At 30.9% G+C, this 18,118-nt stretch overlaps 1 protein-coding gene across 1 annotated transcript in view; it reads right to left on the bottom strand.

Moving 5' to 3' along the window:
• The window catches only part of park (E3 ubiquitin-protein ligase parkin), a 71,150-nt gene that overhangs the window by 37,023 nt on the left and 16,009 nt on the right, over positions 1-18,118 (bottom strand). Inside the window, exons 4-5 of the mRNA XM_085823546.1 lie at positions 10,870-11,069; positions 1,633-1,769 (exon numbers count right to left, since the gene is read on the bottom strand). Coding sequence (XP_085679672.1) covers positions 1,633-1,769; positions 10,870-11,069 — 337 coding nt within the window. The remainder of the gene's footprint in view (positions 1-1,632; positions 1,770-10,869; positions 11,070-18,118) is intronic.

Below are 18,118 nucleotides of genomic sequence, written 5' to 3'. Positions count from 1 at the left end.
GATAATGCATGGCCACACAGGACTCATGCTGTTAAGGAGCTCATTAAAAGTGAAGATATCCAGAGAATGGATATACCAGCATGCTCCCCTCATTTAAATCCCATTGAATATGTGTGGAATACTTTCAAGAAAAGCCTAGCAGCATGATTTCATCCTCATTTTGTCAATACAGCCTTTTTCCATTTCTTCGTGTACATGTCCTATTAATTTTTTGGATACTATACTTTCTTCATCCTTTATGAACTACACTGTGCCTCTGTAGTATGAATTCCATGTTTCCCAGTTAATTTCTGGCAGAATTACTGCCAAAATCAGAAAAGTTGCTTATGTTTTGCACACTAGTATACATGGTATGCCCATTAAAGGGAAAGTAAAGTACTAAATGATATAATTTTGAAAACAGTCATGGTTTGAAACTGTTTTTAGATAAGTGAAGGAATAGTTTTATTTATAGAAATATAACTGCAAAATACATTTTAACATACTCTGTGGAAACAAAAATAAATTAGCAAATTCACCATCAATAATGCAAAATTATAGAAAACCCTGTAATTTTATTATGTTTAGATATATTTAAAAAAAACTAGAACTATAAAATAATTAGATTTTAATAATTTTAGAAAGTTCTCTATTTTTTAACATTTCTTACCTTGAATCACAAAAAAAATTAATTTAAAACTTTTCAATCAAAAATGAATTTAGAATTAAAATAAAACTACACATTTGTAAATATAATCAAACCCCATTATAGCAAACCCAATTTATAATGAACTTCCATATTCAAAAAATAAAATTGTTTGGCCCCTTCGAATTCCTTTATACTCAGTGTTATTCTAAGCAATTAAGCAAATTTCTAAACATATGAAAACAGGATATATGAATTTTATGCATATATTTGTGATTGAAATGGATTTGTATTTATAATAATTTCTGTATTTATAATAATTTGTATTTATAATAATTTCTGTTTTACCTGGAAAATTATAATCGAAAAAATCCCCCATATTTATGCAATTAGGATGGTGAAAAAAGCATTTACTACTGTTCTTTTATTTTCATCCCCCACACTTCTCTATATTCTAAATAAAAGCTAATCAAGGCAGATGTGATACACAATTCTTAGAAAACCAGGTATTAGATATGGCTTATAAATGCATTTTAACAGGTTCCTATTGTGCCACAAAATTATTATTACAATTATAATTGTGCCATTTTAGGGAACGATATGTAATTGGAGGGGAAGATGAGTTAAATATGATTTTACTGTGCAAAATTCTTAAAAGAAAATTTAATAATTGCTTGTAAAATAATTGTAATTAACCCATAATGTTATCATTTAAAAAAATTAGTCATTACATATTTTTTTTAGTAGATGTGACACTACCAATTATTTTTTTTTTTTTTTTTTTTGTAATTTATCAATCACTTTTTATAGTTTTTTCCAAGTTAATCCTTTTAACTTATGAGGTCAAATACAGTAAAAAAAAATTTGATTCCTTGGAGTTTGTTATAGTGAGGTCTGACTAAAGTGATAAAAAAAAATTTTAATGAAAAAAATCAAACCAAATCACATTTTAAAATGAGCAAAAAAATCTGCCATTTTATTAGCAACCAAGTTAAAATTTAATTTACCAGGACAATCAATTGTGTAACCAACTGCTTCATTTTGAATAAATCTTCTCTCATTTAAACGTGAGATACAATATAGTCTAAAGCATTCTATACAAATAACATGGCCATCTGCACATGGAAATACTAATATCACTTCACTGAAAAGAAAATTTGAAACAATATATGAAAAATGCTGAAATTGGTACAAACTAAAAAAGAAAGCATAAAATAATTCAATTAATTTTAAATATATTAACAGATGCAGAAATAGCACAAAATTTCAAAATTAATAAGGAAAATTTAATCTTAAACTGATGTTAATAATTCCATACAATTTGAAAAAATCAACATGTAGGTATATTTTTAAGAAGCAAACATTAAACCATTTACTTCTTGAAAGATACCTGAATCAATCTCAAACTATATAGAATATTATAAAATCAATATATATACTTTATCCATAATGTTGCACTATATTTTAATAAAATACAAACATCAATGATTTTTATATATATCAAGATTAAAAAAAATTTGGTAGATTGTACAGAATAGTAAAATAATAAAAGTAAGAATGAAAACAAAACTATACCTTATGAAATGAAGACCAAATTTTTCCTGTAAACTACTGTAACTCTGTAATTTCAAGAGTTGTATCTTGCTATAGATTCTTAATAATCAATATATCTATCTGCTAATTTATCATCAAAAATATTATTGTACTCATCATGATACCAAATTTGTTTTGAAAAAAGGCTAATATAATAATTAACTTTATTCATGTGGAAAACTTAATTGTCCAATAAACAATTAAATATTCTTGATGAAAAAACAATCAATGAAAATTAAATTTTATACAGTATTTTCATATATCAGTAATTAGATCAGGTATATATTCTTCAGAAGTTTGGCAAGATAACTAAACTTCTGAAGACTTTTAATGTGACATAGCATTTATTAGAGTTAAAGAATAAGACTAAGAGAGGGTAAAATCCAAAATAACTTTTGATAATATGAAGAAACAGTTCTAGAACATAAAAAAGGTAAAACTAAACATAAAGCAAACTTAGATTTGTACATATTTTTCGTTTTTTAATTCTGTCTAATTGAACAATTGTTTCATTTTTATCAAATATTGTTCCACTTTCTCTCACTGCTTCTGCTTTGGCCTTCTCTCTAATTAAATTTATAACACCTATTTCTTTATGCACTTATTTCTTTATTCTTTACCGTTTGGAAAAACACGTCATTTACAGTCATCCTTTCCGCCATGCACAACTGAGAGGTCTTTGTCCACTGCAATGTGCATGATTTACAAAAAAATGCACGGAAATCCTGTTGAATGTAAATCTTTAAATTTCTAGCTTGATAATTTTCGCTTCTTAGTTTGTGGTGACATAACTCACAAAAAACTTCCAGATGAATCACAATTCACAAGATACATGGGCTACACTCTTGACTTAATCCAAATGAATGGAAGCAAGGTAAACATGTCCTTTAATGCATGGAATTAGATTACAATCCTTTAATGCATGGAATTAGATTACAGAGATTAAATGTCTCAGATTACTGATATATGATTGGCTACTCTTCGAAACCAGCAATGTACTCAATACATGATATCACATGCATTTAGCCAATCATCAGCTCAGTTTGTTCGTTCTGTTTGACATATTATTTCTCCTGCCCTCGTTCTGCAAAATCTGTAGTTTTTCCCCTATTTTTCATAGCTTATAATTTTTCAAGAATTTCTGTAAAAACTACGGACAATCTGTAATACCTGGAGTGTATGTCTCTCAATATTTTTGAGGATTCAGAAATATTATAAAAATGAATCTTCATAACTTCTCTCACTGATATCTAAAACATTAGTGAAATATTAGATATCTGAAACTTGCAATTCCTTTGAGGCTTCTTCTGTATAAAACTCACATTTTCGAAAAAAGTTTTTAACTGATTTTAAGAGCCCATGCATTGCCTACACATTGACTATAATATGAATGTCCTCTAGCAGAGCTTTTGACTATCTCCTTCGAAGTGTTTGCATTTTCACAAAATTCAATTCTGTGCATCATTTTCTGAATATCTTTTCTGTAACAATATTTGAAAACTTTTATATAACCCTGGCCTAAAGGCAAAATGTTAGAAGTTGTATTCGCAGGAAAAAACATTAATGTCTTTCAGAAAGAGATCAGAGGTGTGTGTGCTGCATAATTATCTAATTTTCAATTTCAAAAGGAAACCAGTAAAAATACTACTTCCCATCCAGGAGTTCTTGTTGCTATGGTAAGTAAGACTTAAATTCTTGACTCTTTTCAAACACTGAGGTTTTTTGCTTTTGTCAGTAATCAGAGCTATATTTTTAACTGTTGGATCCTTACCGCATGTTAATAACACAGTAACTTGTTCCTGTAGTTTCTGAAGTTTCTTAAGCTATTATTTCACTCTTAAATATTAATGTGTGTGCTAATTATGTTCTTTAATGCATTTCAGTTTCTTCTGCATTAATAAACTTCTTATGTCTCATATTCACCTAACAGCCCAAGTAAAACACCTTTTATCCAGTTTTCAGATGCATGATGCTTCTTCCTTCTCACTATGAAGTTTCTAATTATCGATACAGGATTTTCCTTTCTACAACTTGTGAGCCATCTGTCAGCTGATACAAAACTCTCTTCCCACATTTAGCGAATTAGTGAAAAAAAAAGCTCCAAAAATAGAAATACTTTTTAATTTTGTAGCTTGAAACCATTCTAGAAATGCAGTTCCAGTGTCTCTCAATTTTATATCTTTTTTGCACTTCCTCAAGGCATTTGCTTTTTTCATTAGCTATTCAATAATTATGATTCCTAGTTTAAGTAAATTCCACAGTACTGTTTTGGGAAATTCCCAGTTAAAATATAGTTTTTCCCGACTGTAATTATCAAGAACATTATTCCTCTGTTTCAGGTTTAAGTATTTTCACTTGCCATTTTCAAGTTAAGCACACAATTTTAAAAATGCTTCTTCCAGAGATTAACTCAAACTTCAAGACTTATATTTCTACCAGCAGACAGACTGTCCTTTGTCTATTTAATCAATCTGCCATTTCATGATTACAGGCATGACCAGTGCTTTCTTTGCTTTTCCTTCAGCCTGCAGTTATCATTTCCTTTCCATTCAAAGACTGTTAATGAACAGTAATGCTAAGAAGCATCTTGTGAACTTTTTTATAACTCTCCATGAACATAATGTATTTATCCCAAAAGGAAGATTTTGAATGTGGAAACCTTAAAAGATGAGATACAATAGTTGCACCTCAACCTGCTATCAGCTTGTATTTGGGAAGGAACCCTCATTTCTTTACAATGCCTGTAGAAGATTACCATAAGATAAATTCTGCCCCTCTGAAGTTCATAGCAGAAAAAAAACTCAGAAAACACTGTTTGATAGGTATAGTGAACAAAAGATAGGAAAATTTTCGTCAAACCCATTTTACTGAAGCACTACATCCCTGAACAATAAAGTCATGTCTACAGTATATTAAATGGATGAACTTCTGAAAATTTTTGATAGATTATAAATAAGATATTTGGACACTTAAGAAATCCTTTGTTAATCTGAATTTAATAAGTGGTAGAAATGAGTTTAATAAATGGCCAATTTTTTCTTGACTTATATGTATGTTTTCGTTCCTACAAATTTGAGCATAATAAGTGGCTGAGTTTAATAAGTGGTGGACTCTAGTTAGTAGGTAAATCAGAACATGATAAAAAGGTATTATAAGCAAAGTGGTATTAACCATGAGTTACCTGAAGATGAAGGTACAAATGAAGATACTATTTTGCTTCAGACTGAAAAGGAAGTCATAGAACTAGGTTATCATTTATATATTAGGATATCAATGCTTCTACTTTCAAAGAAAGATAAGAGGGGAAGAGGTGTCTCCATGGAGAATGTTCTAATGGAAACTGGCTCATAGTCATGTTACACATTGAAAAAGTCACAAAATCAACTATGCAGCCAGCCTATTTACCTGAGATTCAATGCAGTTCAAACTCAGTTTCCTTAGCTTACTTCTTTGAACATGACAAAGCACACAAAGGCTACCTATGTTAGTAAGAATGCTTTTATGGAGAACTATCTAATGTGAAAGAGATTATCAGATTTTGGGGAATGAGAAGGATGCAAAATTAACTGAGTCTTGAATAACCAAGTAACTTGATTCAAGAATCTTTCAGTTACTAGATGAATATGCTAACAGCATTAAGCAAAGGGAATGCAATAGTTCCATTAAAAAGGATAATGGTTCATATTTAAATTACACATAAAGAAAAACCACGAAAAGACTTGTATAGCCAGTATTTTTGCCATGATTTGAACTCGTATTGAAAATTATCAATGTTCGGCAAGCTATCTACTTGGTATCTCATGAGTCTGCACGTTTCTTTAAAAAATGAGGCACTAGTTCCCTTAATTATGAAATTACTTATTTTAACTTGTAAGAAATAGATCATATTTAAGAAATAATAAAATGGTTGATTTATATTATGAATTTCAAAATGTTTTTAAAGGATTTTTCCCCAAGACAGATTTATAGGCAACCATCATTGAATGAACATTTTAATAAACAATGGCTGATTTTATTATTAATAAATAAAATCCATTATGTAATGTGATCATAACTTTTTATATATAAGTTCTAAATTTTGTTAAATAACTTAAGAAAATAGTTGGGCCATAATTTAGGAAATAATAAGATGGTTGATTAGCTTATGAACTTCAAATTGTTTTAAAAAGGAAACGATTGTAGCAAAAAAGTAATCAAATCAGCAAATTCATTATGTGCACTATAAGCATTTTTGAAATTCCTAGAAAAATTTGATTAAGTAAGGTTATTTGAATAAAATACAAATTAAATCATTTTCAAATAATTTTACATTATTCTTTGTGTTTAATTTTTAATTTCATAAACATAATTTTATTAAAAAACTGACAAACTTCTACTTCAGTAATTTACCTTAACAGATTTAAAGAGCTTCAAAAAGGGTAGATCCTTATGTGTATTCCTAAAAATCATAGTTTATAGTCACCTTCTTTAAAATTATAACTTTCACAGAAGACCAGAATTGTCTAGAATCATTGATGGTTGTCTTAGAGAGGATTCACTGTATTTTTATTCATAATACTAAACTTTGAGGCATTTGTTATAATACTGCATGAAATTCCATAGCACTCTCTCTCATAGAAAACTATAATCTATCAATTTAGTTGATGCTTTACTTTAATTTTTTCTTCATTAAATAATTGCCTGTTATAAAACATCTTCAAATACAGGAAAAGATGAAAGTTACTGATAGCAATATGTGGTCAAGCATTGTAATTAACAGCGATAAAACCCCTTGAATGAACAATAATGTTTCTTTTCATGAAACAGTACCACATCTTGAATCAGCACTTATTGCTTTTTGATGCAGTTCTTTTAAATGGGTTACAATAAACACCTGAATTTATAATTCTGCCTCAAAACAAAAACTCTGCAGGCAAAATTATATTCTACCCCAAAACACCATGCACATAAGCTTCATTTGAAATCACTTAATATTAATTTTACATTTCTCTGAAGATTCCTTGAACGGAATGATATTTCAATTTTTTAAGTCACATCAGATATCTACGTTTCATCACCTATGAGAATGCAAAAGAAGAGTTTGTCTCCTTCTTAATGGAATCAAGTGACAAAGTTGAAATTTATTTATAATGAAAGTATTTTGCATTTGGTAGGTCTTTTAATTTAAGTAGATCTCAAAAACTTCTTGTATTTGAAAACCACATGAAAGGTCTGACACTTGAGAATAATATGAAAATACATTTTAAATTTTGAAAAAAGGCATAATATCATAATTCCCTAAACCATCTGAAAAAAAAAAACTGTGCATGCTGAATTTATAGCATGCTTTGTGTAAAAAATATTAAAATTGTCTGATTTTGAAGTCATATTTATCATATAAAAAGAATTTTCAGTAGTTGATTTTCTACAAATATTCATTACTTTAAAAAAACCACATTTCTTTTGCAATAAATATTACTTTTAGGCTCCCTTTCTAAAAATACACACTGGATAAATTGTTTTGCTAACAAATCAATTTAAATTACAAATTTTCTTCATAATAAATAGGAACGGATAAAAAAGGTAGGGAATATAAAAATGCATGAACTTTGCTACCAAAAACAAACAGGGGAGAAAAAAGTATTAAAACATGAAGCTATAACACATAAAACCATTTAATTATACAGTACAAAGTCCGAAATCCAGATGTCAATTATCCCGAATGATCTAAACTCCAGACCTCAAAACCACCAACAACATTTTTCTCACAGACTTTACACATAGGCATTTGATTTCCCCCTCTGCAATAATAAAACATCTGGAGAGTCCCGATTCTTAATTTCACTTCAATACTAAATAAAATGCCTTGTTATTGAAGAAACAATCATTTCAGCATAAATTTGTACAATCAGTAATTTGGCTCCATTGCTGCATATCTGCTTGGTACACATCTCAAATTCAAACATTCAACACAGACACATGGTTGATAATCCTTTCATCACCGCATGTTTATCAAAACATGACAACTTGAGTAATGATTCATGTAGTGAAGCCTAAACAATTTTTTTATGTTAGTAATTTAATAATAAAGGTGTATGGTAACCTTGTATGTTGACATTACAGATTTAACTTAAATGTGCTAAAAATGTTGAAGAGGAAAAATTAAACAAAAATTTCTTTCCATATGCTAAAAATAGATTTTGTTAATGATACTCATACACCCAAAGATTACATTTAGGGCTATTTAAGTTAAGAATAACTGATTTGTTATTCGCATAAACCCAAAACCAGTGCCAGGGCTCGTATGGCGCACCGATGGCGCACCGAGTTGGAGAATTTAGGACCCACAGAGACTGCACTAGGCTGTTAAGATATCTTGCACCGGCCCTCAATAAGGCTTAAGTATATGTGTGAATTTATTTATTCAGAGCTCTGATAAGCCTTAAGCCTGTGTAAGAAATAGACATAAGTATAATAAATAACTAAATTAATAAAATTCAGGCTTAATTGCCTCAGTGCACTATAGAAGAAAGACAAAATTTAACGGAACAACTTGTCGTTAGTTGCCAAGCTCATGATGAATAGCCAAATATGTATAGTGAAGGATAGCTAAATTTGATAATGATAGCCGCTAATATTAAAGGTTTTTGGGTATCGCAAAACAAAGGTGTAATTTTCCAATTAACAGATTTTGCAAAGAAATGTGGAGAAGCGGTAATAAATGAAGATGATATAAAAGAAGTTTTTCATTGTGATGACACTGCTTCTCAATCATCAATCAATTAATGAATGGCAAAATCCGTAGTATGATTCTAAATCCAGAAAATACCACTACCAATAGTGAAGAAAGTGACAGAGAAGTTACTGAAAACAAGAAAATTTAGATTGACAAGCAAGTCGAAATTCTCAAAACAGCAGTTACAAGACTTCAACAATGTAACTAAACAAGAGATTATGTCTGTGTACAGAATTAAAGAGAAAGTATTAGTACAAAAAATGAAGCAACCTAAACAACTTACATTGAAAGAAATGGTTAATAATGTAAACAAATAAATATCAAGCTTTTTTTTGGTAAATTTTGATACCCTTTAGATCATAAATACTTCATTATTTCATAAATCACGATTTTATATTTTTCATTTTATAATTTCTACATGCCATCTTACTAGATTTAAACTGATGATCTAATATCCAGAAAAATCCCAAATCCGGAATCGGCAAAATCCCGGATTTCAGACTTTGTACTATTATTATTCATTGCAAGTAACTGTTTTACACAGAAAATGCAACACTATAGAGAGAAAAAAAAAAAACTTGAAACAAAGTTTGGTTCATAGATAGTGAAGAATGTTCAGGAAAAATGATCTTCCTGTCAGACTATTACACAAACCCAGTGCCTCATTACACAAGATCATCAAGTAGAACTAAGACCACCATTTTGGGTGGGACAATCATAATTAAGTCTGGTACTTACTGATTCAACAAGTGCATTTTGTCTTAGGTTACTTTAGTATGCAGTATTAATGCAAATTCTCAATGCATACATACTCATGGCAAAGGTGAGTGATCACACAACTATAAATTCATGTGACACACAAATTTTTTTCATTTGTGAGAAATCTGAGGATCAGCAAAGGATGTCTGCCTACAATGAGAGCCAAAACATTTTGACCACCGGCTCAATAACATGTTAAATTACTTTAGCCTACAAAACAGCTGCAACTCGCCTTGGCATGGATGCCACAAGTTCTTGGTAGATGACTGAAGACAGGTTGTACCAAATGTCTAAGCAGCAGTCACATAATGTTCTGATACATTGTGGTGTTTGCTGCCAGTCCATGATCCAAATGTGCTCTATCAGGTTAAGCTCCAGCGATTTAGGTGCCCAGGACATTTATTGGAATACATCCTTATGCTCCTTGAACTGCTCCAATAAAATTCGAGCCTTGTGACATCGGATGTTGTCTTGCTGGAAAATTCCATTTCCAGTTGGAATAACAGACGCCATGTTACAGATGCAAACAATACGAAATTATGTTCAGTTGCGCAATATGGTCTGTTCTACCACAACTAATGGTCCCAAAGCCACCCATGAAAATGTTCACCAAAACTTAATACCACCACCAGCAGCCTGCTGTATGACCTGCTGTACAGGGGGGAGCAACCATTTGGCTGGAAGATGGTGTACCCTGACATGACCACTTAATGATGAATGAGAAAACATGATTCATCCAATCATACACCTGTCTTCCATTTACCCATGGTCTGGTATAAGCAGTTAATTTGAATTTTATTTCTTTTCTGTTTTTTTAATTTATTTATTGTCTTGTTTGGAAATCTAGCATGACCATAAATTGAGAAATGCTGATATGAGTTACAGGCTCTGATGATCTAGTAAACACATGTGTTTCATAAAAACATCCTTCATTATGTCTTAACAAACCTCCCCCTTTATATTGACAGAAAAATTGGTAAAAATTTAAAAATTAGCTTAACAGACAAATTATAAAAGTGACTGAAACATCAATAATTTCCATAACGAGATCGTACCATTAACCTAAATGAATTCTGAAACATGAAAAGTGATGCAATAAAATCTCCATAGTGTAGCATTTTCTCTTTGCAGTCATATTATGCATTTAAAATAAGTTCAAAATATTTAATATACATGCCTTATACCAGTACAAGCAATACATGGTATGTGCTTAAAATTATTTTTTATAAGATATAATGGAATTGCCCATTCATCTGGTAATGCAATATGTTTGGCACATTTAAAATAAAATTCAGCTACAGTTCCATTGCAGTTCTCAGACTGACATACACCTGATATTTGACCTGGTATTAAAACATCATCCCAACATGTTGGATCCTAAAATTAAAATAATAACTATATTATAACTGAGTAATTTTAATATCCACACATTTGACAAAATCTTAAATAATTACCAAAATACAAACTTTCTCATTATTATTAGTTCTCTCCCAGAATTTATCAGCCATAAAAAATATTCCTAATTTTTTGAAAATTTATGCAAGATTAGAATCGTTTCTACTATAAGACATATGCCAAAAAACAGACATTTGCAGCATTTTTTTCCCCACCACTGTTAAATGTGTTATTCTTATCGCTTTTAACAGTATTTCAAAGTAAGTACTAACAATAATTTCCATAATATCTATATTCTGTAACTTTCAAAGTTTTTAAAGTATGTCATTCTATTTCATTTTTGTTTATTGAAATAACTAACCTCAGAGAGACCGTATTTGACGGCATATAAGATGCACCCTTATTTAGAAGGCCACACACAAGGGGAAAAAGTTTCAATAGTCCACAATAACTTAAAATGTGGTTTCTTTTAGTTCTCACGTTTCGTAAAAGCCAAATAACCAATCATTGAATGCAATTACCAAACATATTTTTATTAAGGAAAATTAACAAATGGCAAGCTATTTTGACAGAGTTCATAGCCACATTTTAGTTAAAAAAAATAAGCACCTGTAAGCACTTTTCAAGCACATTTTAAGAAAAAAAAATAAGCACCTGTCTAATTACATCATACACAACTGCATAACCTTAAAAATTAGACTTGTAATTTAAAATATGAGAAATGAAGTACTTATTAAGAGAGAACAAGCATTACCTCAACCATGGAAAATAATTACTTTTTTTTTTTTTTTTTAATTTTAAATAATAGTTCAATTTACTGAACTAGTTTACAATGAAATAAAAAAAACTATGAAGAACTAAACTATATTACAAGATTTAATGATGAAATTTCAGTTAAAAATAGAGAAAATAAATAATAATAAGGCATATTTATTGTATTCGCTTGGAACCTAATAATAAATACAATTTATTTTTCCACTCATATTGATATTTAAATAATTTAAATCTAAATTCTGAACATTTTCTAAATTTTCATTGTATATCAGTTTTCTCTTAACAGATATTGCAAGCAAAGCAATTTAAGTAAAAAAGAGAAACATTTCTGAAATCAGAAGACAGAAATTTGCTTCATGCAGTCATCTTTAACAGTAAAAGCTTAACTAACCCGCATACTTGGAAATTGGCGAATATTCGGACAGTCGAGCGTAACTTGATGGAGCGAAGGGGAGGTAGACTGTAGCCGCTCTTTAGATTTTTCCGCTAAATAAATGCTTTTGACATTTCAATATGTGCATCATATAAAAATAAACCAACGGAACTAAAAAATATTCTGCTTAGCAAGCACAGTAAAACTCAAGTGTTCATAAACAAATCTCGGACTGAACATCAAAATTAATTATCTCTGCAAAATATCGCAAACGTTATTGCGCAATACGTGCGCCGTAATTCTACCCTACGTGATATTACGCAATCGGAATCAACAACTGCCGGTATTGGGAAAATAAAGAACTAAATAACTGGGGTGTTTTCCATTCTAATTTTAAACAGACGGCGTTAAATTTCCGGAATAGAATCATTCTTCGCTTGGTTTGGTAGACCGCAGAACTTTTAGTCCTATTCAATCCAGATTGGAAAGTGACCCCCCCCCCCAAAAAAAGGTTCGTTGCTTGTTTTGCAGCGAACTATAACAGTTTAAATATTCAAGATTTTGCGGAGAAAGTGAAGACCTCCCAACCTTCGTACTGTATAATGTATTGGCCAAAAAAAATGAAATTATTTTGACTATTCGATTACTTTCCCTTTATTTAAGCCATTCCGAATATTATTCCTTAGAAAGCTAATCTGTGTTAAAACACAACTATTTTTGGAAGTTTACTATACTTCAGCAGTTACTGCAACTATGTTATTATAAACATTCATACATATGCTCATAATATAAGCATAACGATCATAATAAACACGAATATGAACTGACCAAGCGAAACGAGAATGCAAATTTTTAAGATCTTGATAGAAATTCAAACGTGTGTAGTATTTGGGTGGGAGGAAAAGAATGCCGAATGTAGCGGAATTTTCTACTGCTCTCGCAATTCTTTGACCAATAGAACGACGGGCACCTGCCTGTACTCTTCGTGCACACCAAAGGTTATGTTAATACAGAGAAAGCGGGAAAAGCTATTTCCGGGAGTATGACTCACCATTTGACATTCCGTATTAGGAAGAAAAGTTGTTTATTTAGTTTCGGCTTTTCGGGGGGAAAATAGCGCGTTTATTAAAAAAAAGCACTAAAAGCAAAAAAATAAGGGCTTTAAAGAAAAAGTAAGCACCTATAAGGGCCTTTATATTTTATTTTCAAATGTAAGGACTTATAAGCACTTATAAGGACCGCTACGAACCCTGTTTGAACATGATATGTAAATTTCAATAATGAATAAATGAACGAATGGCAAGCAATCAAACATAATACAATACAGTCAAAAGTCGTTAATTCGGACACCCATAATTCGGAATGATCTATAATCCGGACATCAAAACTAAAAACTTTCTGCGCATGCGCCGTGTTGACACATGCGCAGAGGCGTTCACGCGTGCGCGTAAGACCTTTTACGACTGCGCATATGAGTGTGCGCAAGTGCAGAATACGTTTTCGCGTGCGCATTTTATGTATAATGGACGTATAAGCTAAATAATTATCTATTTCAGTTAATGTTGATGATTGCGTTGTTCCTTAATTTTCGAATTGCATCCGGCTTATTATTTTTTGCAGACTGTAAGAGCAATTTTATAAAAGTAAGCTTAAACTTTCGATTATATCAAATAGAATTTCCGATATATATTTGTTAATATGTAAAGAATCTAAAGCGAAAGTATGTTTTGAAATCCGAAATCTGTTTATCAATTTCACGCTGCTCGGCGGCGGGCGCGTAATGAATTGGAAGTTGATTTGTCAGCACTATCCTTATCTTCAGCGCAGATGTTTTTATTTTATTTGGCTTATAATTCCTTATCAAATGTAGTATTTCATCTCGATATGCTCCGTCTTTGATATGATTTAAAACAAGTTCCTCGTCATTATAATTCGCTTCCGATAGCGAAGAAAAGTGACAGAGGTTATTGAAAACAAAAAAATTTCGATTGACAAATTAGTCGGTGTTCTTGACACAGCAATTATAGGACTTGAATGGCGGAACTTTGTAACTGAACAAGAAATTATGTCTGTTTAATAGAATTAAAGAGAAAGTATTATCACATGAAACGAAGCAAAACTTAAACAACTTACATTGAAAGAAATGTTTAATAAAGTAAACAAATAAATATTAAGCTTTTTCTTTTTGCAAATTTTGATACCCTTTAGATCATAATTGTTCTTTATTTCATAAATTACGGTTTCATATTTTTAATTTTAGAATATCTGCATGCCATCTTACGAGATTTAAACTGATGATCTATAATCCGGAAAAATCGATAATCCGGAATCGCCGAAGTCCCGACGAGTCCGGATTAACGACTTTTGACTGTATAAAGCAGAAATAACAAAAAACACAGATTCAAGGAAAATGTTGCCTATCATGAAATTAGACTTTAATCACTTTCAAAACCATAAAAATTCTTTTCACTATTATCATCATCGAAAACGTGAATATCGTTATCACTACTGTTTCTGTCATCGCTAGTATCACATTTTTCGAATAATGTGTCGTCTTCTGTTCCGCATTACTGATTCCGCACTTCTTAAAAGACTTAACAATTACTTCAGCCTTTACATCCTCCCAAGATCTTTTTACCCACTCGCACACTTGTAAAATAGAGGGCCGCTTCATTCTACCTGAGGGTGTGAGGGCCTGATGTGGCTCTCCTATCCACTTGTTTAATCGTTCTCGCACTTTTTCCTTAAATGGCTTATTCACCTATACATCTAAAGGCTGCAACTGGCTAGTCAGTCCACCAGGAATGACAGCTATCTGGGTTTTTAATCCTCTCACTTTATTCTTTATGGTTTCAGTTCTATGGGCACTAAACTGATTCAAAACCAAAAGAGAGAGTTTTTCTTAAGAGTCCACCAGGTCGCATCGCCCATACATTCTGTAACCATAGTTTCATTCCAGCTTCGTCTATCCAGCCTTTCGGATGAACATGAACATTTACACTCGTTGGAAAGTTTTCTTTCGGATGAGTTTTTCTTTTGAATATGAAAAGCGGCGGTAGTTTTGTGCCATCAGCACAACATGTTAGAAATACCGTATATCGAGTTTTTTCATGACGTGGTTTTTATGGTTATTGATTTAGACCCTTTAATAACCACAGTCTTGTTGGAAGGTACATCAAATGTGAGTGGAATTTCATCCATATTTCCTATTTGACCGAGCTCAAAAGAAGTTTTCTTGCGTGCATTTATAACAAACCTGTGAAATGCTAGTATTTTTTCTTCATAATCTGCTGGCTTTTCTGTGCAATAGTTGTTTTTGTGCGCATTGATAAGCCTTGCCTTTTCATGAACCTGTAGCACCAGCCCTCAGACCCAGTTCTGATTCTCATGTTTTTCTGCAAATCCTTTGGCCTCATTGATTATCATTTTAGTTGAAACACTTATCCCAGATTTCCTCTTATCTATCACCCACATTTTTACGGTATTTTCAAGTTCAGGCCAAGATGGAGCTGGGCATCGAAGGTTATGTTTTTGTTTTTTTTTAGCAGTTTTCAGCTGATCTTCCTGCAGTCGCCAAATACGTATCATTTTTTCGGAAGGTGGTGGACCGAAATGCCTTGCTGCTGCTCTGTTTCCATGCACTTAAGTGTAGTTTAACACTCCTAGTCTATACTGAATTATATAGCTTAATCTCTTGTTTCCTGTAGTCATATATTCCAGGTATTTTTTTAAAACAAATAGTTTTAAGCAGCGATCTTCAGAAACAGTGGCTATTAGCGGTCAACAGTGGCAGACTTTGGTAATATTTCATCATATTCTATTTTTAAGTTTGTATCTGTTCTACCACAGTTTTAGATATTGACAAAACAGAAGTCTTCATATTATTTTAAGATAGAAGGAAATGAAATACTCATCATACACCAAGGTGGAATCTGATAAAATATAAAAAATACTACAAATTTCTGAATTTTCTAGCTTTACAGTGGATTTAAGAGTTTTGATTACTTTTATGATATCACACAGGAATTGATGAAAGATCCCATCTATTAAAATGGCAAATTTAAAATCATGTACTTGTGTGTGCGTGTGCTAAGATAAAAAAAATATGTAACTATAAATTATAATTTTAATTAGCAGCAGACCCTTAATTCTTCTTTATAATTTCAGTACTTCAACCCTTTATTCTAAAAATAATATTTTTTTTTTTTCTGGACTGCTTCATTTCTAGATTAATCCTATCATATGACTTTTGCATAAAGATGATGACAGAGCTAATTCAGAGATTAAAATTTCAAAAACTGAAACCTTTCTCGTAATAAGCTGTTCTACTGGAATAACTACACTTTTCGTTTCTAATGCTGTTGATGCAAAGATTGTTGCTTGCTAACTTACTTTATTCTGTAAAACAACATTATAAATGTAACTGCTATAGAAAAGACACAATTAGCATTTCAAGTATTTGCGGCTGCAAACATTTGAAATAAAAAGGAATATTTAATCTGCTTCAGCTGCTAAATTTGCTCTTCAGTATGAATCAACTTCTCAATATCTATGAAATCAAAATTCCTGCATTGCTCCATTTAAGTATATAATATTATCTGTATCTATATTTTATAAAATTGCAGATTTATTAAATCTAAATTATTTATGGAAATAATGGTATGTGGAAAAATTGTACATTTAGTTAATGGCCAAAAAATTATTGAATTTTAATTATTGATGATTCAATTAAATAAGGCTGACTTTTTCAAGGGGTATTAGCCTTTTTTTCACTAGACCTTTCAATAATTCGAAATACTGGTTAACATTTCTATCCTTCTTGACCCAGAATTCTCAACTAGGGAGAAATCAGATCAGTCTCTCAAATAAGTAATCACAGTACATTGGTTAAAAAAGTGCTACTTGCAATTGTTCACCAAAGCACTTAATGTGGTCATTTTGAATCATCAAGAAGAATAATCCACTAATTTTCCAGTAATTTCAAGATTTTCAGCCTTTTTTTTTTTTTTTTTTTTTTTTTTTTTTGGTTGTTGTTGTTGTTGTTGTTGTTGAACTTACGAAAAGGAAATGATTCATATGATTACACAATTTGGAATTTGGCAGTTGCTAAACAACAAAGAGGATGATTAAGTTCCTTTTAAGACACCAATTATCCATAGTGAAAGATATTATTTGAAAAGACACAATATAAAATTGTATTTCATTATAACTGTCAAAAACATCGAAACGATACTGCATTGAAAGATAATAATTCCATGCATTTTTATTCATGAATTTCAGCCTTTTTCTTTTTTAATTTTACTTTGGATTTAAACCTCTGAGTGGCATTAATGGCTTATCTGGTCATGAGATTTTTTTTTCACTTGGTATACATTAGCTTATAATTTTAAATATTTTGCTTTCTTACTTTCTTTAAGATGTAAATACAGTCAAATACTGACCTGAAATCCGCATTGCCTCTCAACATATAAACATTCAGTTTATAGGTTCCGGAAACCGCAACATTGAGTACGAAATATCGAAGAAAAAATATTTGCCAAATAATGACATCATAATTAACGAATACAAATTATTGACATTATGATAAAAGTTTTTTTTTTCCCTCTAATCTGCATCGAGGTGAAAAAGCAGATGATTCACTCAACTCATGAAGTTCACGATTCACATTTTTTTATCTGGATATTTTGTGGATAAATTGAGAATATTTTTAATTTCAGGCCTTTTTAATATAATGACAGATAAGAATCGCACTCATGATTTTACTGCTTACAACGATGAAAAACGTAAATATGTTGCATTGATGGTAGTGCAAAAAGTGCAAATTGTGCAAAAGGTGGAGGCAGGTACCACTCCTCGGTTTATAGCAGAATCGTATGGAATTGTG

Source organism: Stegodyphus dumicola, chromosome 9 (genome assembly GCF_044657685.1).
Source record: "Stegodyphus dumicola isolate Sdum_Otavi_A_Nest chromosome 9, ASM4465768v1".
Taxonomy (NCBI): domain Eukaryota; kingdom Metazoa; phylum Arthropoda; class Arachnida; order Araneae; family Eresidae; genus Stegodyphus; species Stegodyphus dumicola.
The sequence above is the reverse complement of the archived record's forward strand: the minus strand, read 5'-3'. Positions and strand labels throughout refer to the sequence as shown.